The sequence below is a fragment of the Eucyclogobius newberryi genome, unplaced genomic scaffold (assembly GCF_026437365.1).
Source record: "Eucyclogobius newberryi isolate DKJ021-1_F unplaced genomic scaffold, fEucNew1.0.hap1 SCAF_21, whole genome shotgun sequence".
Lineage (NCBI taxonomy): Eukaryota > Metazoa > Chordata > Actinopteri > Gobiiformes > Gobiidae > Eucyclogobius > Eucyclogobius newberryi.
The window spans coordinates 21,205,809-21,231,977 of NW_027315846.1; the positions used below are offsets into that span (position 1 = coordinate 21,205,809).

The 26,169-nt window shown below is 40.6% G+C and overlaps 4 protein-coding genes across 4 annotated transcripts in view; 2 read left to right on the forward strand and 2 right to left on the reverse strand.

Annotated features, from left to right (window-relative positions):
- wdr25 (WD repeat domain 25) overlaps positions 1–6,557 on the reverse strand; it is a 31,831-nt gene extending 25,274 nt beyond the window's left edge. Inside the window, exons 1-2 of the mRNA XM_072458100.1 lie at positions 6,501–6,557; positions 5,127–5,756 (exon numbers count right to left, since the gene is read on the reverse strand). Of these exons, the coding sequence (XP_072314201.1) occupies positions 5,127–5,744 (618 nt within the window). The 5' untranslated portion in view covers positions 5,745–5,756; positions 6,501–6,557. The remainder of the gene's footprint in view (positions 1–5,126; positions 5,757–6,500) is intronic.
- Positions 6,558–6,822: 265 nt separating this feature from the next.
- Positions 6,823–12,116, forward strand: wars1 (tryptophanyl-tRNA synthetase 1). The gene is made up of 11 exons (XM_072457820.1): positions 6,823–6,943; positions 7,277–7,391; positions 8,136–8,352; positions 8,423–8,531; positions 8,986–9,105; positions 10,013–10,195; positions 10,266–10,366; positions 10,701–10,813; positions 10,884–11,057; positions 11,646–11,786; positions 11,865–12,116. Exons 2-11 carry the CDS (start codon positions 7,284–7,286, stop codon positions 12,021–12,023), a joined length of 1,425 nt encoding a protein of 474 aa, XP_072313921.1. The 5' UTR covers positions 6,823–6,943; positions 7,277–7,283; the 3' UTR covers positions 12,024–12,116.
- Positions 12,117–13,481: 1,365 nt separating this feature from the next.
- LOC140371095 (mitochondrial basic amino acids transporter-like) lies at positions 13,482–17,953 on the forward strand. Its single transcript, XM_072458394.1, has 4 exons — positions 13,482–13,560; positions 14,780–14,823; positions 15,517–15,600; positions 16,481–17,953. Exons 1-4 carry the CDS (start codon positions 13,527–13,529, stop codon positions 17,249–17,251), a joined length of 933 nt encoding a protein of 310 aa, XP_072314495.1. The 5' UTR covers positions 13,482–13,526; the 3' UTR covers positions 17,252–17,953.
- Positions 17,954–18,607: 654 nt separating this feature from the next.
- Positions 18,608–26,169, reverse strand: part of fancm (FA complementation group M) — a 46,764-nt gene continuing 39,202 nt past the window's right edge. The window contains exons 16-24 of the mRNA XM_072458395.1: positions 25,875–25,949; positions 24,262–24,378; positions 23,653–23,815; positions 23,475–23,581; positions 21,841–22,277; positions 21,612–21,705; positions 20,781–21,093; positions 19,888–20,182; positions 18,608–18,806 (exon numbers count right to left, since the gene is read on the reverse strand). Of these exons, the coding sequence (XP_072314496.1) occupies positions 18,680–18,806; positions 19,888–20,182; positions 20,781–21,093; positions 21,612–21,705; positions 21,841–22,277; positions 23,475–23,581; positions 23,653–23,815; positions 24,262–24,378; positions 25,875–25,949 (1,728 nt within the window). The 3' untranslated portion in view covers positions 18,608–18,679. The remainder of the gene's footprint in view (positions 18,807–19,887; positions 20,183–20,780; positions 21,094–21,611; positions 21,706–21,840; positions 22,278–23,474; positions 23,582–23,652; positions 23,816–24,261; positions 24,379–25,874; positions 25,950–26,169) is intronic.

A 26,169-nucleotide genomic window follows, 5' to 3' on the forward strand; every position in this document is an offset into this window, starting at 1 on the left:
GTGAGCGCGTCAGCTGCTCCCTGCTCGCGCACTCACTCCCTTTGAACAACTTCCTCTGTGATTCATTATTAACACTCCTCTCCTCCAAGTGCAGAGACAGAGCCTGGAAATTTACCTGCAGCACAAAGAGAATGTGAGAGGGGCCCCCAGGAGCAGGAGACAGCGAGAGCTCACTTAGAACGCTTACAACACGACTACAATTGGGAGGGAAACACTGCCATCTTATGTTGAATGCCAAATCATACAGGAAGTGAGCTTTTTCAGCACTTTTCAGCACTTGGACAGATAACGTGCTGTTGACAGGAAGGGCATTCAGCAGAAAGAGCCGAATGACAAAACTATGCTACTGCTTCGCCATGGCAACCGACTGAGTAAAGCGTAAAGTAAACGTGTTTGCTAAAAAAGTGCCCTATGTATGTTTTTGCTTTGCTCCAAAAATGTTGCACTGTATGGCATTTAACTCATGTACCTGGAGACAACAAAGGCAAAGTTGCAGGTCAGATCTGTGGAGAGCAGACCCCGCTCACAGTTGGAATGCATGATTTTCAAGGTATTTTTGAGCAAGAAAACAACTGTGATAAAAGGGACTGCGAGACAGATACTGTATGTGTGATGTCAAACACTGCAATAACATCTCCATGGAGACGAGCAGCCACCAGAAAAGTTACATCGTGCACCTACAAGTTCAAGTAACAAACTGATGACATTTAATTAGACAAAACAAAAGCATTGAATCATATAAAAAATAATGGCTGAAACAGTTTTTTTATTTATTTTTTAACCATATTAACATACTTCAAAGTCTTGTTTTAGCCTGCCAGATTAAAGATAGATTAATATTTGTCGTTCAAATTATTTAAGCGTTTTGAATTGGGTCCCAAAGAATTGAGCCCGAATCAAATTCCCTGATAATGGAAGATTACAAATGAACTATAACTCACAATAATCATAATGGTCCTGATTTGACATCATTCTGAAAACCACACACTAAATAACTATCTACAGAAAGATTCATCTTCATAATTGTCTTTCTTACATTCTGTTTCTTTTGTCCCACCTTCACAAATACTGTATAAGTATGACATTTCTTCTTTTCATGACACTTCAACGTCATATCTGCATTTCGTCTACACTACTCCACATTTCGACATTAGATTTTCCCACAGCGCAGGGAAAATAGTCCATTTGGCCTTGACTTTTCGATGCCTTTTTTAATATTCACACGCACAACATACAACAGCGCACAATCCAACACTACTGGGTTTCTTCTTGATTACGTTATCTGTAATTAAAACTATATTGTCTTTGTGGGGTATCTTTGACCGCCACACACTTGCCGTCGTCATAGTGACAAGCGGGATGAAACGCAGGTCTGAGGAGGTGACAAAGGGGGAGCTCGAGAAACATGAAGAAAGCAACAAAGAATGAGACAAAAGAGTGGATGTTAATTAGACTGTGGCACGCTTCACAGAGCCGGGCATCTATTAATTTAAGGATTCATTTCTAAAACATATCAACAAAAGCGCTTGTATTTTATGCAGCAAAAAAAATGGAAGTAGTGGTGAACAATAATGACGATGGATGACAATATTAGGATCATGAGTAACGGTTGAAAATACGGTTCTTTAGCAAACTATTTGTACAACGCTAGTTACTTCTTTTACAACACTTTTACTAGCATTTAAAGGGGACATATTCGTAAAAATAAACTTTAATGAGCTTTCTAACCTCATCATTTGTTTACTTTCCCAATTCCTGTTTCCATCTACCCCCTATCCCCGCCCACATCCCTGAACTTAGTTGCAATTATTTGGGAAAAAACATTTTCTTTTCTTTGTGGGTTTGGAGAACAAACTGACCCTGTTGGAGAACAATCATCCTAGAATGATTGATTTTTTTTTTTTTTTTTTTCATCAGACGGGACAAAAGGTAATGAATTAAAAAAATATCATCCGTCATCTACAGACCCGCCACAATTTGACCTGTTCCTGAAAAAAGCAGCTTATTAATTAACAAGCAGCTTATTAATGCTCTTTGTATATTAACACACTTTGGTTAAGTTAATGGCTTATTAACATTTATAAAGTATTATAAGCCATCTACAAACGCTAGTATATGCCTCATAAGTACATAGACAAATAACTAATGCTTATTAATGCCTTATAAGGAACCTTACTTTAAGGTAAGGCAAGTTTATACACAAGGCAATTCAAAGTGCTTCACACAGCAGGGAAAATGCATTCAAATCACAAAGAAATTACAGAAACAGAAATACAATAAAATTAACTAAATTATAAAATTATCAATCCAACTGATTGTCTAAACTAATAAAATCACAAACAAAAGAGAAGAGTGCAAAGAAAAAATCCTTTCAGTCATATGCGCAGCTAAACAAAACTGTTTTTAGCTTAGATTTGAACATTGTCAGAGTAGAAGCCTGTCTCACATCTTCAGGAAGACTGTTCCAGATTTTAGCTGCATAAAACTGAAACGCAGATTCCCCATGTTTAGTCCTGACTCTGGCACCAGCAGGAGGCCGGTCCCTGAGGTCCTCAGAGTCCGAGATGGTTCATATGGCACTAACATATCCAAGATGTACTTTGGTGCTAGGCCATGGAGAGACTTGTACACAAGCAGAGCTGCTTTAAAGTCTATTCTCTGAGCCACAGGGAGCCAGTGCAGAGACCTGAGAACAGGACTAATGTGATGGTACTTCCTGGTTCTAGTCAGGACCCGAGCAGCAGCGTTCTGGATGTACTGCAGCTGTTTTACAGCTCGTTTGGAGAGGCCAGTGAACAGGCCGTTACAGTAGTCTAATCTACTGGAGACAAACGCATGGATAAGTCTCTCTAAATCTGGTTTTGACACTATATTTTTGATTTTGGCAATGTTTTTTAGATGGTAAAAAGCTGCTGATGTTATTGATTTGACGTGGCTATTAAAGTTCAAGTCTGAGTCCATTAATACCCCCAGATTTCTAATTTGGTTTGTAGGTTTTAGAGCGAGACTCTGGAGGTGACCGCTAACACTTTCTCTTTGTTTCTGTGGGCCAAAAACAATTATTTCAGTCTTGTCTGAGTTCAGCTGGAGAAAGTTGTTTTGCATCCACAAACTGATAAGAACAGTAACATTACCCACAAGTGCATACAAATCAACCTGTTTGGAAGATTACACAGCAACAAGTTTCTTTTCATGACGTGTTTATGACAAAAGCATTGGTTCAGACAGATTTCAAAAACTGAACTGGTGAAAAACGTTTGTGGTATGGTGTTGATTCTAAATAATGACACGGAACCAAACCTAATGGGACTGGTTTGGAAATGCCAAATATATGTAATAATAAAGTTAGACCGGTTTAATGTTGAATTGAAACCCACCTCCCACTTACATTTACAATCTCTGCGGCAGAACAATTCAGAAAATGTTAATGCATTCCAATATTAAGCCAATTTAAAAGCACTATTGTTTTATGGCACAACTGTAATTTGTTAAGCAGCTGGAGCGATTCAAACTGATTTAAAGCCGGGTTTAATAGCTGCTCATTATATCAGACAGTTACAACCTAAGGAGAGCTGCTTGATTAAAGAAGGAATCATATTATTAGTAGTGATCCATTATTCTTAGTACATTAGCCTTTTCCGGACACTCAAAGTCGCTTTACAATTTTCAGCAGTATTAATTCACTCTACATTAATAACGAGGCCAATCTGCATCATCTACACCTCCGACCAACACCAACAAACCTCCGACCGTCAGGCTGGTGAAAGAACACTCTAACCACTACTGACCTAGAACTTTTGAAGAGAAATGATGTGAGAAAAACAACAATTAAATAAAATCTAGCAATTAATAGTGATTCGTATCATTTAAGGTAATTAATTACTATTATACATTCTTGTTTTGATTATATAATGTCCAGAATCCTCCACAAAGATGCAACATTTACTACCAATCACAGGTGCAACTAAACAATTATTTCTATTGAACATTGAGAGGTATATGTTTAGGTTAAGTATATTAACTGAACATCTTTTACGAATAAACTTTATTATTGTTGAATCAAATAAAGTTTTCTCTTTACTGACATGGTCCTATTGCAGTATTTCTTATTTTTAAAAAAAAGTATTTAGTGTATCTGTATAGTCCAGTTAACGATTATGTTTACAATTATTTTTGTAGTCGACTATTCACGATTAGTTGCAGCATTTTTAATCAGATAATATAAAATGTTAGCTTCTTTTCAAATCTGAGACTGTTCCAAGTCACCTTGGAAAGTGTGCACCCCTGGCTGAAAAGCACTGATGTAGACTACTGAATAAACTCACAATTTGGGTATTTTGGTATGCATGTTGTTTCATTTTACTTTGAAACACAGAAGCCTGTAAACTTGAACTGTTTAAATTGCACGGCTTGAAGTCAGTAAACAAGATCAGAGCTCATGTTTACGTAGCATGTGCCTGAGAAGAGCGGAGGCAGTCTGCGGCCCTTGGAGCTAAACTTGAGCGTACAAAGTCCTCTCTCCCACCATCTGCCCAGCATGGCTGCACCAGGTGTGAGCCACCTCATGCATATTTATGTCATTCATTATTCAGAATCTGGATAAGTGATTTTTCCCACCGCCATCACATTTATTCAGTGGCACGCTCCTGCATTGCTTGACCTTTGTAACGGGGGAAATGAGGGATTGTTTTGATCCATAAAAGGGAGGAGGCATCTCAGGGGTGGTGACACACATAAAGACGACAATGACAGATTTGTTTCTAAAGAAAGTGTTCCAAGTTTGTTTATAAGTGAGTCACAGGGACAATAATCAAGTATATCAAGAATCTGTGCTGATCAATGAATCCTCTCCCTCACTATAAGAGCTCAGTTGTCCTTAACATGACATACTGATGACAGCTATTGCCTCTATTGTGTTCATGTTTTCATCATTAACCCTCATATCATCTTCCTACATGAACATCTCAATTTCTTTCTTTTTTACATGATTACGATAGCAAGCAGATGTTATGTTATACACAAAAAGCATTTTAAAATGTGACATCAAATGCCTTGGTTGATGTTAAAGGTACTGAATGTAGTTTTCTGGTGGGAGATTTGTAACCTTCAATTGGTACTTGACTTACCTTAAATGTCTTGTCCATTGAGGCAGACAGCAGCAGATGACTGAGGTGAGGGACTGGACACCATTTGACTGTGTTGACTGGGCCCTGATGACCTCCTAGGTTCATGAGAAGCCTCCTGGGGACCCCCGACACTACTGGCCTTTTCTGGGACAGGCACTGCTTAACTGTGGGGGACACGTCTGAGAGAACCGGCCTCTCCTCTCTTTGGATGTGCTCTGGCGCATCCGACGGCTCAGCGCTCTCAACCGGAGCACGCCTCTGTCTCTTGGGAACATAAGGTCTGACAGAGGATGGAAGCTGTCTTTTTGAGGCATTGGACGAGTTGGCATGAGTCTGGACGTGAAGTAGAGTCTGTGGTGTTGTGTTTTTCATATGAGTTTCAAGTAGACTGACAGATGAGTTTTGATTTATCGTTGGTTTGAGAGCTGAGTAACAGACACGGCTTGATGATGACGATGATGATGATGAGGAGGAGGAGGTTGATGACGCAGAAAACATTGGAACTGCAGCGTCCTTCTTTGTCCAGGTTGAAGATGAAGAAGGAACAGAAGTCTCCCCATCAAACGTTTTGCTTTCATCTTCAGAGTCTGAATCTTCATAAGCCACTAAGGAAGACATGGTTTTGTCATTCTGGCAAAAAGAGAGAATAATTTAAAGCACAATGAGGACATCTACTGGTCATATTGTAATCCACACTCACAAGCGATAGCGAAGCTGTGGTTGTTTCCATGCACACCAAAAAATCTGTTCATTATCCAATTTCTGTTATTGTCAAAAAAGAAAAAACGCTACAAAAGTTCTTAAAATCTAATGTACTATGTCTTCCAAATACAAGTCACTCTAAAAATCCACTAATAAAGTGACACAAAGTGTCAAAAAGTGTTTTTGATGATCAGATTTCTCTCATAAAAACTCACCCACCAAAAACAGAGCTGACTGTTTGGTTATCTGATTATTCTAGCAATCTGATTGTGTGTGTGGTGATGGTGGTCTCTTTTTCACAGCCGTGGGTAGTAGACATCATCAGTAATATACCTATGCTATGGTTGTGCATTTCTATATTAAACAAAGGTTTATTCAAAATGTTATATACCCCAAAATATACATACACCTATGAATAATGGTAATGTGTAATAGTAATTAATAACACTTATGCTTTCCTGTCATCTCCACTGAACATTATGTGTTGTTTCTACAAATCTACAGATTAAAGCTTCATTGAATGTGGATAAATGAACCAGACTAGATTTCTTAGTAGCATAAATATGTAGTTTAGTGCACACTCAATCTCAAAATGAGTGACATTGGCAGTAAATACGAGCTATCATAAGCGATCAACATTGAACTACAAAGAGTAGCTTTAGGCCTACTTACATGTAAGTTCTGAACATCTATCTTTCAAACGTTCACTATCAACAGAGCAGTATCCTGTTTGATATGTTACTTATTTTCTAAATAAAAGAAATGTGCCTCATTACAATGTGAACTGGAGTCGTGTACACCACTGAAGCTTTTATTCTGAAAGTACCAGAGCAGGGCGGGATTCCTCTGTAATATTTGTCCGGGTACCGTCAAAGATTTCGTCTATATTTGCAATAGTCTGTTTAAGAATTAAAACTACACAAGTTAACTGAATATTTGAATACATCAACAATGCAAAAAATATTTGTTTTAAGATATAAAACACAAAAATTATCCTGCCGGAACGTTCGGGATCATGTGTACACTCCGGAAGGATTTACCCCTCACACACTCTCTCCTCACGGGCTGACGCAAGCTGAATCAGTGAGCCGACAGCTGGGCCTCAATTTCTTACAGTATGTGCTCATTTTACATATGCTTTATGACGGTCTGTTAGCTTTGATTGGTCTGCATTAGATGTCTTGTATTGTCGTGTTTATCTGATGAACCCCCGCCGAGGTAACGTAGTGTTTTGATCACTTTACCTCAGCGACTGATCTGCACTAATGCGGATGTCTCTTGCTCTTATGCTCTTATAATTGGACATAACCTTTATTTAACCACTACCCTTAAGTTCTTTGAGTGGTTGAGAGTTATTCTCTCCTAATGCTGGGTGGTTTGGTGTTACAAACATAATCTCATTAGTATAACTGCCAACATTTTTGCATTGTTTTTGTGACTGATGACAGTGTGAAGATGACAGACTGTGATGGAGCAGGAGCCCAGACTCCACTACAGCTGTATGAGAGTCTGACAGCTCAAGGCGATCAAGTCAGAGTCCTGAAGACTGCTAAAGCTGACAAGGTGAGGCAAATACGCAAGAAACATTTAAGTCTTTTTGCTAAATTGGGTAGTTATTATCACTCATGTTATTCTGCGTTTGTCTTTGTTTTTCAATGTTTGTACTGTGTCTTTTTTAGAGCTGTAATTATTATTCGACTAGTGACTAGTTAACTAAAATAATCATTCATGTTAAAGCCCAAAATCACAACAGCAGAATAGTTGATTTAATCAACAGAAGGTTAGAGAATCAGACAATGAAACAATCAACAATTAAAACAATGCATCTCCTGTCTTAGACCTTCCTTCTCGGCAAGGAAAAAAGAACTGGAAAAAGTAAAAACCTTGGACATCCACAGTGAAGGAGAGATCTTACTCTGGACTATTCAGACTGACCCACATGCAGAAGACCCTTTTTTTTTTTATAACAAACTGGCATTATGAACTCAGAAATATCAAAAAAGAATAAATGATTTAAGATTTTCATCAATAATACACTTTATTCATTAATAGCCTTTTATCTAGGAGCCTTCAGACACAATAGTTCAACCGATGTTTAGTTAAAAATGTATTTAAATGATCTCAATGTATTTAAAGAATCACTACTCACTATTAAGTAAATATTTTTGACAGGTCCTGATTTATAAACTTCTTGTTATTAATCAATTAGAACTCCTTCAAATGAAATTTCCATCTTTTGTGTGGTGTATTTTTGTTTTTGAATCAAATCTCTACAGCATTGTGCGACATTCCCTTTACCTCCCACAGGGGGAAATCGAGTCTGCAGTCCAGTTACTGCTGAAGCTCAAACTAGAGTACAAACAGGCGACAGGTCAGGATTACAAAGCTGGATGTCCTCCCCCTGAAAACCTCACTGTGCCTGACAACGCTCCAGCAGCAGAGGGCGCCACTAATGAAGATGAAGTCAACCCATGGAGTGTCACCACCAACAATGCCAAAGGAGTGGACTATGACAAACTTATATGTATGTATCCCACAACCAAAGCGCTTTCTCTTTAACATGTGACTGTGGTTGAATTATTTATTTTTATCAGTGAGGTTTGGAAGCAGCAAAATTGACAAGGAGCTGGTGGACAGAATAGAGAAAGTATCGGGACAGAAGCCTCACCGCTTTTTAAGAAGAGGAATATTTTTCTCACACAGGTCAGTATACGCACAACATTTGGTCTGCATCAGTATCGGTATTTTCGGGATCAATCTAGACGTGTACTTGAGTTACGCACGTTGAAAAAGGGATCTTTATTAAGTTATTTGTGTCACTCTTCTCTCTTCCACCTGAAGTTGTGTCACTAGTCTTATTTTTTTCAAATAATCACATTTAATTTCAGGGATGTGGGCGGGTATAGGGGGTAGGTGAAAACAGGAATTTTTGCAGGACAATACAGGATAACTCAAACATGCATAAATCAATCTAAATACAACTTTGGTACAGTTAAATGATGGTTAAATGCTCATTATTTTTCCTTTAAATGCATAAATCTGTCCTTAAATTCTCAGAAACTGCTACAGAAATCTATGTCCATTATATATAAGGAATAATGAGCAACACATCTGTATTACTCTGTATTCTCAACGCTGTTAACCAATATTTTCACAGAGATATGCACCAAGTATTAGACTCATATGAGAAGCACAAAAGCTTCTACCTGTACACCGGCAGAGGTCCATCATCAGAGGCCATGCACATGGGTCACCTCATCCCATTCATCTTCACCAAGTAAGTCCTCCACTGCCCAAGTCTGGATGAAATAAAAACCCACACAATGCTGATTCTGTCACTGAGGAAAATGCTGTATACGTACAATTTTTTTCTCAAAATAATGGTTGTTTCAATGATATCATTATATGTTTTATAGCAGTAGAGTCGGTTGAGTTTATTTTTGCAGGTCCCAAAATCCCAACGCAATCGCCTTGCAGGACTTTACAACATTTTCAAATTTAACGGAAAGTTAGAAAATCAAACAATGAAACGGCTATTGATCAATAAAGGCAAGGATATTAGCTAACATTATAATTATTGATTTATGATATAGCTCATTCTTTAAAGGCGCAATGGACGATTTTTCGGCGATTTGAGAAGGTGGAAGTGCGCATGCGCACTCCCCCGTGCGGACTGATACAACACACACGTGCGTTTGTTTATTAGCGCAACGGAGCGCATCGCATCTCTCGTCTCCCGTAGATTTCTGTCCACTTCTGCGTCAGCTCAAACTGTCTTTCTCCGTCTTCATTTTGCCCCGTACACCGAGGGAACTATATTATGATGGATCCATGCGCTTAGGCACGCAGAAATGTGGGGACGAACCGCACGCGGCTGCAGGTGAGCGGTAGGTGCGTTTTATGATTGATACGTGGCAGGACAAATGATTTATCCACGTCACGAGGAAATATGATAAAAAATTTGCTGGAAAAAATCGTCCATTCCACCTTTTAAGTATTTAGGAAAGTTCGGAATTTGTTGAGTTTTTTTGTACTTTTTTCTGTATCACTTCCTGCTCAAGTGAATATCTTGTGCCAACATTCATTTTAGTATTGATGAGTAACTGTGCATTGTTTATTATTATTATTTTGTAACTACCCTAAGCCTAGATACGCTGTGCTGACTTGGTGTTCCTCTGTGTCAGGTGGCTGCAGGACGTGTTCGACATTCCTCTGGTGGTCCAGCTCACCGATGACGAGAAGTACCTGTGGAAGGACCTGAGCGTGGACGAGTGCCACCGCTTCGCCGTGGAGAACGCCAAGGACATCATCGCGTGCGGCTTCGATGTCAACAAAACCTTTATCTTCTCCGACCTTGACTACATGGGGTAAATTAGATACGTGCAATTCTCTTTTCAAACTGGCTGGCTGTCTTATTGTTGCGTTGTCTCTCTCCAGCTCTTCTCCTCAGTTCTACAGGAATGTGGTTAAGATACAGAAGCACGTGACATTCAACCAAGTCAAAGGCATCTTCGGCTTCACTGACAGCGACTGCATTGGTAACTTTTCACAGTATAAATCTCAATATTTGTTGACGTATCCCGATAAGATATTTTAGCCACTCAACAGAAATGTGTCTTTCAAAATATTCACTGATGTTTAACTATTAGACAAAAATGGAAGGAGTCGTACATTTGCAGAAATATCACTTTAGACCCTAGTTTGTTTGTGGCATTTTTATTTTAATGAGCTCTTTCTGCAGCAGTTTGAAATAAAACAACATACACAGTATTCTCAGTATTTCAATGTATTACCCACACTGCTATCCATGTGCAAATATTTCAATTACTGTTTATGTATGCATTCGTTGTATTCTGTTGTGTTGATGAACAGGAAAGATCAGTTTCCCTGCCATCCAGGCCGCTCCCTCCTTCAGTAACTCTTTCCCACACATCTTTGGGGACAGAAAAGATATCCAGTGTCTTATCCCTTGTGCCATTGACCAGGTAAAACAATAACATACTGCCATTTCTTGACTTCTAATAATAATGTCTTTATATGGCCGTGTTCCTCCAGGACCCGTACTTCAGAATGACCAGAGACGTGGCTCCGAGGATCGGCTATCCCAAACCGGCCCTGCTCCACTCCACGTTCTTCCCGGCTCTACAGGGAGCACAGACCAAAATGAGCGCGAGCGACGCCAACTCCTCGATCTTCCTCACGGACACGCCCAAACAGATCAAGAACAAGGTGCATTGTGGTTCCATAATATACATAAAAAGGCCGTTGCATTTAAGATGATATTGTGGAAATTCAGACATGCAGAAAGTAAGCTCTTTTGAGTTAACTAAGAATATCTAGATCTAAAATGTATTTCATCCTAAACCTGAAGCTGTTTTTATGTAGGTTTATGTCCCAACTTTATCATTCAGAATTGTCATAAAGCTGGTGTCTTGTCAATAATTGTGAATGATCATAAAATCTGGATGTTTCTCCTCACAAAATGCGATATCCTGACGTGCCTAATGTTTACATGTAGTATTTGTTCAACAGCAACAAAAAACAATTACGCGCTGGTGAGTTACACGCCTTTAGAAACCGTAGTTCCAAAAAGCAGTTCTCCAGTAACAGCAAAAATATTAAATCAAATAAATTCCATAAAATGTTGTCTGTTCCATACCAGCTGCTGGCATATATTTTATTGTATTATTGTGTGTTTTATTATATCTCTCATGCATATTTAACTTATTTATGCATTTTCTGCTTCCCACTCTTCTTATCCTTGCTCAGAATCATTGTCACCTTTCAGTCTAAATTGTATAAAATATTCACCCGCAGATAAATAAGCATGCGTTTTCTGGAGGCCAAGACACAGTGGAGGAGCACCGACAGTTGGGAGGCAACGCAGAGGTGGACGTCTCCTTCATGTACCTCACCTTCTTCCTGGAGGATGACGAGCAGCTCGAGAAGATCCGACAGGTACGTTATCTATATCGCAAAGACACGCGCTTTTGTTCACATTTCCGACCTAAAAATGCGCCGTCTTCTTCGTTGCAGGACTATACGAGCGGAGCTTTGCTAACAGGGGAGCTGAAGAAGCTCCTCGTCGAAACCCTTCAGCCAATGATCGCGACGCATCAAGAACGACGTAAACAAGTGACAGAGGAGCTGGTCAAACAGTTCATGACGCCTAGACCTTTACATTTTAATTTTTAAATCTGAATATTGCCAATATCAATGTTATGGAGAGTTAAATCAAAGCAAGAAGACACATTAAAAATAGGGACAAGAATACAATGGATGTAAATTATGCACTTGGAATTGCCCTTCTTCATAAAATGTAATGCATCAAACGGCCTTATTTCTTGATGTCATAGGTCATAGGTCACCCTGAACGAGACTTGTGTGTCACAGTTCACAACTAAGCAGGAGATGTGTAACTAGCTCAGAGACTATGATTACTTGCAACTGCTACCCATTATGTGAAGTTTGTGCAAGCTTTGGCGTGGGTCTATCGTGTACAGTTTGTGCTATTAAAATCTGTGTGCACAGGAGTCAAATGATTTGTGCTTGTGGCGTTTGTGGCTTTGCACTGGGTTTTCCAGTGAGTCACAAATCAAATGTGTGTCTCTTGGCGTGTAATTCTGAGCCAGAAGGTGTAGTCTGTGTGTCTATAGTTATAGCGTATAAAGTCAGCGCTAAAGGAAAGATGGCAAAGTGATTCTGGGTTGTTCTGTGACTGACGAAGCTGAGATGTTTTGCACTGCTCCAAGCTGTTTAACTTGCATTAATGTTCTACTATGAAACTGATTGACACATCGGTTCAGTTTATCATAAAGTCCTTAACCCTGAACAAATTTGCCTTCTGCTGCAAGCGAGATTGAGTTCTCCCTCATCAAACAGTTAATGGGCTTTTTAGAAACACATGTCTGCACAATTTGGGGCATTGGACATTTATCATGACACACATCTTATTGTTTACTTTTTCCCACCATGGCTTTTGGCTTCAGCTCAGTCTCCCACTCACATACTCAAACACTTTCTATTCTGCCCAAGGAATTAAAAGTCAGGTAGTTTGAGCACACTACTACACATCACAGGTTTGATGGTATGAAATTGTGTCTTAAAATGCATCACTATAAAAACACAAATGGATTAAAATGCATTGGGTGGAAAGGGGAAAAAGGCGATAGGTGAAAACGAACATTTCCACAGCCTCGAACACAGACCAAATGACAACTCTGACTAAACTAATCACGAGGGAACCATGTTTAAAACGTGTCCAGCATGTCATAAACGTGTATTCGTGCAGACGCGTGTCTGATTTGAACTCTGCAGATGAGGAGCCGATAGCACTGTTGATTTTGCCGGCGATGAGGAAAGCTGTGTGTCCGGGCGCAGCCAATGGCGGCGCGGGGTGGTCCTGAGCCCCGGGGGGGAGTTGTCTTCTTACTCCTCACGCCATTGGCCTCTCTTAAAAAGGCCCGACGCGCTGGCTCTCCTTCCCCGCGCCGCGCTCACGCCTCTACAGAAATAGAAAAACGGCTTGTGGTGCGGACACGCGGCGCCCCGGCGATCTTCCTCAAAGCAAAACTCCCGACTTTACGCAGTGATTCAGCCCGAAGATCCGCTCTCATCAGACTCTCAGAAGACGAAGCGCGACTGCGTGAAAGTGCGATCCGATCCGCTTTTCCCAAGTGCGACTTCGCTGCGACTGGAATGGCATTGGACTTCGCCGCGGGCTGTGTGGGAGGTGAGCGCGTCCCGGGATTAGCATAGCAAACACTTTCAGGTCCTTCCGAACTCTCTCTCCCCGCAGATGTCATCAAACGCACCGGGCCACGTGCCGCAGAGACGCACACGCGATCCGCAGGTTTCGGAGTCAAACGGAGTGAGTTTCGGGAGTGTTCGCGGGGCTCGTGCGGGGAGTGGTGCGCGCGTGGCCCCCGGGTTCATCCACGTCACGCTTTTGCATCGCTGTCTGAGACAAAGTGCGTCTGTTTGGTGATGATCTGAGAGTTTAAGTGGGTCAAAGAGGGTCTCCTGGTTCATCCCGCACGTCAGATCGTGTGGGAAAGGTGCCACATGTGCTTGTGTTTGCGTAAGGAGAGTTCACAGTCCTGCTCTCACCCAGGGCACAGTCTCAAACGTGGACTTATTGTATATCGTATCAATGTTTAGGGGTTTTTGATCGTAAATGACAGTAAAGATGGATGTGCCTCAGTCAAGATTATTTGTTTGATAATCGTGATTATTCAGGTCTCAGTATGATACTAAGAACCAAAGAATAATGATCGTGACTATTTTAGAAGCAGAATTAAGTCTTTAGCTGGATATTTTTGTCACATTAAACTTTTATTTTGACATTCTGAAAGTTTTATTTTGTAAAGCTGGTCATAAACTTGCAACTGCAATATGTTAAGACTATGGGAATTGAAGAAAATGAAAGCTTTTATTGTTGTTTGGTCACAGTCTAAATAATCGCGAATAATCGTTAAATTGTGGTGTTTTTTCTCACATTAATCGTAACTCATTTGATATCATGACATATATTCTCCGTACTTATATCTTAAAGTGCATATGACTAGGTTTGACTACATTTGAATAATAGGCAAAATGCGTATAATCTTTGACTATTTTGTAGTACCATTGTACTTCCTGGTTGGATATGAGCAGCAGATGTGAAACGTAGAGGAAATTCTAAAACTGTTACCTGCAAACATACTGTACATCTAATATAAATTACACAATTGTTTAGATTTGGCAAATATTAGTACCTGATAATATATTTTTAATCCCTGCATTTTGGATGGAACTCCTCTTGATTCTGTTCAGAACTCTGCTATTTCTCTACACTTTTTATTTTTCTTGACAAACTAACTTGACTGGTGTAAAAACGATTAGTGTGGTGGTCCCTATGTATCCAAAACACCCTTTGCTTTATTGTCTGTTTGACATGTGTCTTGTTACAGGTGCTGCTGGTGTTTTGGTGGGACATCCGTTCGACACAGTGAAGGTGGGTGTTGGATCTCTGTCCTGTTCATGTGATGCACAGTCTTGCTTTAGATATGTGGTCTGACTGGTGTTTGTGTTAGGAGTGATTCCACATAAGCATAAGGTACACACACTTTGTGTGTCAGTTTACATGAAGGGGTGAAACGATATTGAAATGTATCAGAAAACAGAGCTATAGAGGTATGCTTATCATGGAATTACATGCATATTGTTTAATATTGGAGAGTGCTTCTGAACATTGAGTAAAAATGAGGCTCACCTTGTTTGGTCACTTGAAATTGACTTCATTAAATGTAAAATTTAATGACTAAATTAGGCTTGCATCATGTGTTTTGTGAAGGCTGCAGAGATGGATAAAGGAATGTTATGTACAATGCTTTCAATGTGATTTCTTCCTGAGTGGATGTGTGCTCACTGCTGTGGGGCTGGGGGAGGCTGTTTTAACAGCGCCAGTGTCACTGTGTTGTAGATGAGAGCGAGACATAAACGAGCTCTCCACGGAAATATACCCTAGTAAGTACGGTCAAGGTCTTCTTTCTCTCCCCTGTTCCCCTCTGCTGTAGAACTGTTAAACACAGACAACTGTTGTCCCTTTTGAATGTACCCCCCTCCCCTCAAAGAACCCTTCATAGCTTTACTATATGAGTTCTTTTGAATCTCTCTTATCCCTCAGTAACACTGCTTTGCTTCTCAGGTGCGACTTCAGGTTCAGAATGTGGACAAACCTCTTTACCGCGGGACAATCCACTGTTTCCAGTCCATTATACGTCAGGAGTCGGTAAGGCGCATATATTACACATTGGCTATACTCAATATACTTTGTTTTGTTACTCAATTTCACAAGCCAAAGGTCATTAAATAACACTTAATTTAAACACAGTTTTGCACATAGTAAACCCCATTAAACCTAATGAATCGTTCCAGTTTCCACCTGAGCAATGAGTGTACGTGTGTCCTCTGTGTTCAGACAACGTTGCACTCTAGGTGTTTAGTGAATGCAGCGTGTGCAGGTCCCCCGTGCAGGTCCCCCGTGCAGGTCCCCCGTGCATGTCCCCCGAGTGTACCAGTTCCTGACATGGGCAGGCTGTAGTGATTAAGAGGGGTCTTTTTGTTGAGGTCAGCCTGGCCTAAATTAAGCATCTGCTATTTGAGTAAGTGAGCTAGGCTCAATGTATTTCTCCTCTAACACTTTGCTGCTGTCATAGACTGCTATTTGCATCAAAATGGAGCTGAAATAAGTTGATTGAATATTCACCACTATGAGATAATGGCGAACTAATTTAGTAATCGTTATCTGGACATTATCCAGACTTCAAAACATAGATGTGCTGAGGTTTCTATTACTCAAAGCAAGAATGACACCAAAATGACACCGGAAAATATTTAGCTTCTCCGCTGAAAATGTTGTACTAATCATTTGCAATCTGTACAACTTATTGATTAATAAAAAAAAACAATTTCTAGATTAATTAATTAGCAAAAATAATCATTAGTTGCATCCTAGGCATCAAATCATTTAAAGCCCAGATGTGGCTGACTACAAACTCCCAGGAGCGAGCCTCTGTATCAGCAGCTGGCGGCTACATTTCCAAGCTGTTGCACTACACGCAGCGAGTCAAGATGAAGACTCAAATGATGATGTGTCTTGTGTGTTGCAGACTCTGGGGCTGTACAAAGGCCTGGGCTCTCCCCTGATGGGTCTAACATTCATCAATGCCATAGTGTTTGGGGTGCAAGGGAACGCCATGAGAAAGCTGGGCCGGGACACTCCTCTGAACCAATTCCTGGCAGGAGCCTCAGCTGGGACCATTCAGTGCGTCATCTGCTGCCCCATGGAACTGGCTAAGACCCGCATGCAGATGCAGGGCACAGGGGAGAAGAAGTCCAAGAGGAAGCTGTACAAGAACTCTCTGGACTGTCTGGTGAGGATCTACAGGAAGGAGGGGCTGCGGGGCATTAACCGGGGCATGGTGACCACTCTGCTGAGAGAGACGCCTGGCTTTGGGGTCTACTTCCTCACTTATGATGCGCTGACGCGGCATTTGGGCTGTGAGCCTGAAGACTCCTACATGATTCCCAAGCTGCTGTTCGCTGGTGGCATGTCTGGAATCGCTTCCTGGCTCTCCACCTATCCTGTGGATGTGATCAAGTCCCGCCTCCAAGCAGATGGAGTGGGCGGGGTTCATAAATACAGTGGCATAATGGACTGCGTGAGGCAGAGCCTTAAGAAAGAAGGTTGGAGGGTTTTCACTCGTGGGCTCACATCCACACTGCTCAGAGCCTTCCCCGTCAATGCCACTACCTTTGCCACTGTGACTCTGTTTCTCATGTACATGAGAGAGGGAGAGGAGTGCCCCGTCCAGGACTGCGAGGCCCCTAGTGTCCCACTGCAGTCACTGCAGCCTCAGACCCAGCCCAGCAGTATGTGAATGTACTAAAACTCTGGGTCTGGCCATTCAGTGATCTTAGCTTTTTTAAGTAATACTATATTTTAATAAGACTATACAGCATATATGTAAATATTGTCTTTTCTTAAGCAAGTTTTGTATAAATGGTGATTTCATGTTTTTCTTGTAGTGTTGCAATGGTTTGTTGCATAAAGTAAAGTGTAAAACCTTTAGGTCAATTAGGTCCATTCTGAAGAGTATCAGAGCCCCTCAGTCTCTTACAGCCAGTGGTGGTCTTTGGAGCTGTGTGACCCTCTAGTTACAATTGCATAGGTTTGCATACTACTGTACTACCTTTTTTATATACAATTATAGCAGCTGTTTAACTATATTGGTATGCTTGGTTTTTAATGGTTAAACAAATCAGTGGTTCAATATTGACAAGACAATCGTGTCAATGATCTGATCTTTGAAATGCATATTTATTGTAGCAGTCTACAGTAATTTGTCTTGTCGCTAATCCTTTTTAGCAAGTGTCCCGAGGTTTTGTATTTATTTTTTATTTCCGTTTGCTGTGATTCTCTCAAACGTGAGGCTTTTTGTCTAAACTGAGTCAATGACACTGCGCACAGCACTGAGTCCTGAGAACTATGCTGCTTCTCTTCTGCAGGTCACACACATCCTCAAGAGGTGACTGTAGTAGAGGTGATATTTAATAAAGCATCTGTCTGTCTATGAACCTGCTGCTGCCATGCTCTTGCTTTTTGATGGTTGCCGGGTTATTGCAGCTTTGATCTTCCAAAAGCAAATTTAAATACTGTCAAGTCCCATCAACTAAAAATCCCATGTTTTACTTTTGTACATTTGTTTCATTGATCCTTTTTTCTGCCAACACAAAGCAATGAGCACAACTCTAATTGGAAAAGTATTGTTTTATTTTGCAGTTTGTACATTTAAAAGGTTATTTCAAGTAGTTTAAGGAGATTTGTGAGTTACATTGTGCAATTTCCCCACTAATGACGCCTGTGAATATAGCCTGAGATCCAATACTGACCCCTAGTGGTTACTCCTGCAAATTACAAATAAGTTCAGTGCGTCTCAACATACTGCTTTTTATTACAAAAGATACATTATATATACAAATCAAGGTGGTTGTGTTCAAAATACTAAGTTCTTAAACAAAAATAATTATCTGTTATAAAAGGTGGTTACTTTTCTGTTCACGACAAACTTTTTTGCCCATGTATTGATACATATACAATTGATCTACTGTATGTGAAAAACACTTTAAATAAATAGTGCAAACTCCCAATATACTCTCCAGCTTTTAAGTTAATATTTGAGAATTGACTTTATCCAAAATAAATCCATAGTCAATTACACTATTTGTAAATGTAAACCAAAATGCAGCACTGTATCATTAGTTTGTATATTGCACATTCCTTTGGCTTGGCTTGCATTTAGTCTTAACTAAACAGCTTGTGTTTTTATTGACGTGTTCATGAGAAAAGAATCACAAGAATATCGCAGAAACCTGTAGATCTCCTCCGCCCTGGAGCGACTCATGCAGCCTCCCTTTTGGATGACTTCTATGGAGCTGAAGGGTGAGAAGAACAGAATCAATATGCTAGTCATGCTAATCTTTATATACTTAAGTCTACACATGATTATATTTGCAAAAAACTTTACCCAGTTTGACTGTTACTCATCTGATTTACACTAGTTATTCAACATCATTAGTTAAATTATTGTTCCTGCATTTTAGATGGAATATTGTGTATAGATTACTTAAGGGTACTTTATTTGTAGAGCACATTTCATACTCAAGGCAATTCAAAGTGCTTCACACAACAGGAAAAATGCATTAAATCACAAAGGAAGAGTGCAAAGAAAAAATCCTTTCAGTCATATGCACAGCTAAACAAAACTGTTTTTAGCTTAGATTTGAACATTGTCAGAGTAGAAGCCTGTCTCACATCTTCAGGAAGACTGTTCCAGATTTTAGCTGCATAAAACTGAAACGCAGATTCCCCATGTTTTGTCCTGACTCTGGGCACCAGCAAGAGGCCGGTCCCTGAGGTCCTCAGAGTCCGAGATGGTTCATATGGCACTAACATGTCTGAGATGTACTTTGGTGCTAGGCCATGGAGAGACTTGTACACAAGCAGAGCTGCTTTAAAGTCTATTCTCTGAGCCACAGGTGCAGAGACCTGAGAACAGGACTAATGTGATGGTACTTCCTGGTTCTAGTCAGGACCCGAGCAGCAGCGTTCTGGATGTACTGCAGCTGTTTTACAACTCGTTTGGAGAGGCCAGTGAGCAGGCCGTTACAGTAGTCTAATCTACTGGAGACAAACGCGTGGATAAGTCTCGTCAAGTCTGGTTTAGACACTATTTTTGATTTTGGCAATGTTTTTTAGATGGTAAAAAGCTGCTGATGTTATTGATTTGATGTGGCTATTAAAGTTCAAGTCTGAGTCCATTATTACCCCCAGATTTCTAACTTGATTTGTAGGTTTTACAGCGAGACTCTGGAGGTGACTGTTAACACTTTCTCTTTGTCAATAGTGTTATACTTTGATAAATATTAGTAAAATAAAGTCCTATTATCCCACCAAATGAACAAAACATGAAAACCTCTAGTCACATGCGTTTGAAATGTTAAATTGGATCATAACCTGTTCATGAGCTGACTGATGGTCCTGAAGTTGTGGCACAAGTGAAGAGCGTGCGCATAGTTGACCGAGGGCAAGTTGAGATACATCTGCAGAGCCTGTTGCCGGTGCGCATCCTTCACTTCCAGGGGAACGGAGATTCCATGAGACTTCCTCTGCTCCAGTCGGGCCAGCTCCACCAGCAGGGCGGCGCTGTCCTCGGGGCCGTTGGACCAGAGCAGCCTCAGTCCTGAGCGAACTAGAGCGACCAGAGTACTGTCGTAGTAGCGCGTTCTCTGGAAAGGGCGAGCTGTGTCACCTACAAAGACGAGCACATCTGTGGTGAAGGGATTGTGTGGTTTATCACACACTGCTACATGCTACATGCTAATCTAGCGTCACTTTGAATTGTGGCCCTAATGACACCTTATATTCACTTTGTGCAATAAAATGTGTCTGTTTGCCATCTCAATCCCATCCCACTGTTCCACATTATTTGTCAATGTGGACTTCTTCTCAGACTTTATATAATATTTCTCGATTAGTGTGTTCATTCTACACATTTGTCTATGTGTGAATTAAATTTTAGTTTAATTTGAGCCAACTATTAAAACTAAGGCAACTATGAAAATAGGATGTATTATCAGGCTTTTTATATTTCTCTCATAAACCTCTTTGCACATGGTTTATATTCACATGCTGGTTTCAGAACAGCTTTTTCAGACAGCAAAGGACAGCCAATCAGAGCGCTGCTTCCGGCTCTTACTCACAGCATGCTGACAGCATGCAGTGGTCTCATTTTGTCACCAAATGCTGCTTGTACAATATACTTTTTTGGGGGAAACGAAAATGAATTCAATTATAAAAAATGGGTCTGGTATCCCAGCTTTAAATTTTGTGTGTTGAGAAAAACCAACCTGGCTTGAGGCGGTCTTTCTCTACAATCAAGCACACCCTCTCGAAAAGCAACTGCAGTCCGTTCACTCTGTCCACCAATCTCTTCCTGTTCTGAGCAGAGGCGAGCTCTGATTGGTTGTGTCTCTCCACAGCCATGCGGGCGCTCACGATGATGTAGCTACTGTCCAGGGAGCACACATGGACCGAGGCCGAGTGACGCTGGCGCAGACAGGTCACAAGCTCCACAGCTCCTGTCAGGCACCGGCTGTCCACCAGGAGGCACACTGGGCCCACCGCGGAGGTGTGAGGGGAGGCTGAGGTTGACGCAACACACTGGGGGGAAAAAACATGATATTCAAAGCAGGAAGCAGTAGGTAATGGAATCAAGATTCCAAGCTTTCTCCAACCCTTTTAACACATCACTAGTATTCACAAGCACGTTTTTTTGCCACTTGCACAGCTTTAGAACGGCTTTTTCACACGGAAAAGGGAAACAGGTTGGACCACCAATGGATATCTTACAAGCCTGAATTGATAAAACAGCAAAAGTATTGTTTTCAGAATAAACTTTATGGGCAGAAAATGTACGTATTTGTATATATCAGATGTGTAATCCAGTCAAGTAAATGCATGACGTGAGAATATGGACGGCAGTGGCATTTGCCCACAAACCCATGGGTTGGCTGTTCAATCCGACACCTAACCAACAGAACACCAGTGACCTTATTAAAAATACTGCTCATAAATGTTTCTTATTGTCACTTATATTGCAAGTTTTGTTATTCTCATTAACACGTCAGAAAAGTGAAAAAGACTACAAGACAGTTGCCTTTTATACTACTAAACTTTACCTGAGCAGAAACATTGGCAGATAAAAGAGATTCTGACTCCACAAAGTCCAGCTCATCAGACAGGAGATGTTCATTTTCTATTCTCTTGCGACACCTAGAGGACAAAAGGAGAATGCTTTTACATCACAGTACATTACATGTAGGTGATTCTTTTACTTACTTGAATTACAAACAAATCATTCTTTAAGTACTTGTGCTTAAGAGTAACACGATTACAGTATTTATTCACCTCTCACTGGGTTGTTCATTTGTGAGTAAAGCCCGCTGAGCCCTCGACACCTTGGATGTGAACGATGACGAGGAGGACTGTCCTTTCTGATGCTCAAATCTGTTCCCAGGAGCTGAACTTGACCTCTCATCTGTTTTTGCAGCAGGGTTTTCCGTCTCCTCATCGCTGGAGTCCTGTATGCGTATGACCCGGGCGCGTTTGGCTTTAGTGGCCCCTCTGTTCACAGGCGGTACGTGCGTTTGGCCCTTAGCTCTGGCCTGGTGGATAAACACTCTTCTCCTGGTGTCGTACTGTCTCCTGCCGTCCACGTAAGACTCCTCAGGGAGCAGGGGGCCCACCTCTTCCTCCTCTCCACTGTTGTCTTCTTCACTCTGCTCCTCTTCATCACTGCCCACCACAAAACTGTCCTCAGCATATGTCTCATCCATCTCAGGGACCTGCAAGTCATTTATAAGTTTAAAAGTGGACAGATTATAATTTATTGTACCATTACTATCAACTTTTGGAGACCTTTGCAGTTATTTTTCATGTTCAAATATTGTACACGTATGGAAAATTGCATATTTGCCTTAACTAAACCTTATTCTCATAATAAAACAATCTCATAGTACCATAACGTCATTCTTATACTAGCACTATCATATTTTATTTGGTTTAATGTGACCTTACACATACACTTAGGGATTTGGGGAAAATAAGGCTGGGGCATATGGTGGCTTTTTTGTAAACTGATGAATTGGTCGATGATGAATCAATGAGTCAACAAACAATTAAAAGCAACTTTCAATATTAATTTCAGAAATTAAATATTTGGTTAAGTTTACCCTGAAGATTTAATGCAAATTGATATCAAATTTATTCCTCCAAAGTCTGAACTCTGCTCCTAACACATCCTTTTACAGCAGGATTGCCAGTAGACTTCTCAGTAAAACAAAAACTGAGCTATGACAATTTGAAACAATATAATCTCATTTTGATTAAAATACAATTGATTGTGCAGCCATATCAGAAAATCTTAAATATTGGATGTATCTAATGCCCTTTGCCCCTTGGAAAAGGGTAGGATTAAGAAAAGGAAATCAATGTTTTCTTTATCATTTTACACAACTGAAGTAGTGGTGATTTAGTGCCCTACAATTGGCCTGTCTGTGTCCAGTATTAAGAACAAAGCACCAGTCATTAACATTAAATTAGAAGACAATTTTTCAAAACAAAGCAATCAGTTATCTGTGTGCGTGCGTGCATGATTAAATAATACCAACCACAAGAGGTCAGTACTAACAAAATGCAGTATTTATGAGAGTGTGTTCATTTCTGGTTGATTTCACCAAATGAAAGACAAAAAGTAATAAATGTGTGTTTTTTTTACATGTATTTAGTAACTTCTCAACAATCGTGTTAAAGTAATAGTCATTGAACAAGAAAATCCCAGGTTTGAATCAACAATATTAAATATTCTGAGATCAAATGCAGGCTTTGAAGGAACAGTTAAATTCAACATGGTTACTACATGTTATATGGGCTTTAGAAGTTATCAGGTTATTTCAGTCTATTTTCAGTCATAACTTCAAGAAATGTATGTCTGAAAACATTATGAATAAAACATTTTCGTAAAGTAACTGAAAGTGAAGTACCTGAGAGAATATGTCCATGTTATGTTTATTCTTAAACGACATTTTGAACTTGCCGAGCACAGCAGGACTCCGGACTGATTTGAGATAAACCCCGTGCATCTCTGAATCTAAGAAGAAAAAAAAGAGTTTGCATTATCAAACGATGCAGCAGATTGCCAGCATTCTGTTCCTGCTGTACCATTGAGGCCCTGGGAGAAGTGCGAGTTGCCCACCACGAAACCCTCTAGCGACTGGTTCTGCTCCTCTCCGTCCTCTTCGTCGCTGGACACACCCTCCTCCTCGTCATCAGACAGCTCGGCCTCGTCGTCCAGGAAGTGGTGGGCTCTGCGGCGGGACGGGCGCTGACAGAAGAGGGACGCCAGGGAAAATGTCAGGTCTGATACGTGCTGAAGGTGGCATGCTAATCTGACGAGTGGCATTTAGAGAACTGGCATTTCTGGGATTTTAATGTAAACAGAGATAAGGGAAGGGAACAAAATGTGGCGGGGAAAGGGCAATGATGTAAGTTTAGTGCTGTTTAGTGTCGTGGGGCTAAGCAATTTTGAAAACCGTATAATCAATAGGACTTCTTCTTACGAAAATCTTTAACTAAAATGAACCCCAATTAGAACTGAAACTGTTTCGGAACCATTTGGTATATAAAAAAATAGCAAGGTTCTTTGTGAAGCTCTGTATTTTTGTAAACTATTTTTTTGTAAACAGTTTTGTATATTTACTGCATAACACAGCTGTGGAGGTATATTTAATGGTTCTCGTTATAGGTTCATGTAGCCACACAGGCAAATACCTGGTCTTTACTCTGCTTTGGTCGTTTCCTGTTCAGTTCTGGTTGGTGGATTTTTGTGAAGACTGAGTCGTTCTGGAAATCATCATCAGATATAGTGCCTTTCTCCATTTCACTAGACTGGGACAAAAAACAAATCAATATTTAAACAATATTAGTGATTTATGCATCTACATAAACATAATGTTATGTTATCTACAGTGCATCCGGAAAGTATTCACAGCACGTCACTTTTCCCACATTTTGTCATGTTACAGCCTTATACCAAAATGGATTAAATTAATTATTTGCCTCAGAATTCTATGCTATAATGAAAACGAGAAAGAAGGTTGTTTTGTTTGAATTCTTCTTCTTTTTTGTCTTTTTTTAAGCACTTGTGTATATATTCACAGCTATTGCTCAATACTTTGTTGAAGCACCTTTGCCCTCAAGTCTTTTTGAGTATAACGCTACAAGCTTGCTACACATATTTATGAGCAGTTTCTCCTATTCTTCTTGGCCAATCCCTACCCGAATAAGTATGGTTGGTGAGCGTCGATTCATGGTCAGTTGGGTTCAAATCAGGGCTCTGGATGGGCCACTCACGGACATTCACAGAGTTGTCCTGTAGCCACTCCTTTGTTATTCTGTGTGCTTAAGGTCGTTGTCTTGTTGGCCGATGAACCTTTGCCACAATTTGGAGGGCCAGAACGCTCTGGAGCAGTTTTTCAACAAGGATGTCTCTGTACACTGCTGAATTCATCTTTCTGTTGATCCTGACTCCCAGTTCCTGCCGCTGAAAAACAACCCCAGGAGCCTTTTACAAACTCCAGGCAGGCGGTCATGTGCCTTTTACTGAGGCGTGGCTTCCGTCTGGCCACTCCACCATCCAGGCCTGATTGGTGGAGAGCTGCAGAGACGGTTGTTCTTCTGAAAGTTTCTTCTCTCTCCACAGGGTCACTCTGACAGATCTCCAGCGTGTCTATCAGGTTTTGTGGTCACCTCTATGACTAAGGCTCTTCTCCCATGATTGCTTAGTTTGGCCAGGCGGTCTGCTCTAGGAAGAGATGATGGAGGGCACTGTGCTCAGAGGAACTCTCAACGCTGCAGAAATGTCTCCGTCCCGTCCTCAGCTCTGTGCCTTGATACAATCTTGTCTCAGAGGTCTATAGACAATTGGACTTCATGTCTTGGTTTGTGCTCTGACATCACTGTTAACTGGAGGATCTTATATAGACAGGTGTGTGCTTGTCCAAATCATGTCCAGTCAACTGAATTTACCACAGTTTGACTCTTATCAAGTTTTAGATCTCAAGGAGAATCAGTGGAAAAGGGATGTTACTGAGCTCAATTTTTAGTGTAATGGCAAATACTGAGAATATATTTGTACTTTTTGAATACATTTGCAAAGAATTCTGGGGTATTGTTTGTAGAATTTTGAGGTGAATACTTTATGGAATAAGGCTGTAACATGACAAAATGTGGAAAAAGTGAAGCGCTGTGAATACATTCCGGATGCAGTGTGCTTACAGGAATTCATAAACTGTATCAAGTATAATCCATATTATTCAAGCTGTATGCATATGAGGATGGTACGATATATATTGAGCCTAAACTAATAAAGAGAAAAATCTTACTGTATCAAGTGCAGCAACACGTTTCTTCTTCAGAACCCATGGGGAGTCCACATCACTTTCATTGACATTTCTCGTCTGGTATCAGGGACACATGAGGAATACATACACACTCATTAAGTATTCACGACATATTACAATGTGACCATAAGCCCTGTCACACTGAATGATTAATGTGCATCAAACTGTGTCTAGATCTGTAGAAAAGATATACAATGTCTGTCATTGCTGTCAGAGGACAGGATGAAGCCAAATGATTGATAAGGTCCATTAGCCGTTATCAGTGCCTGACTACGGC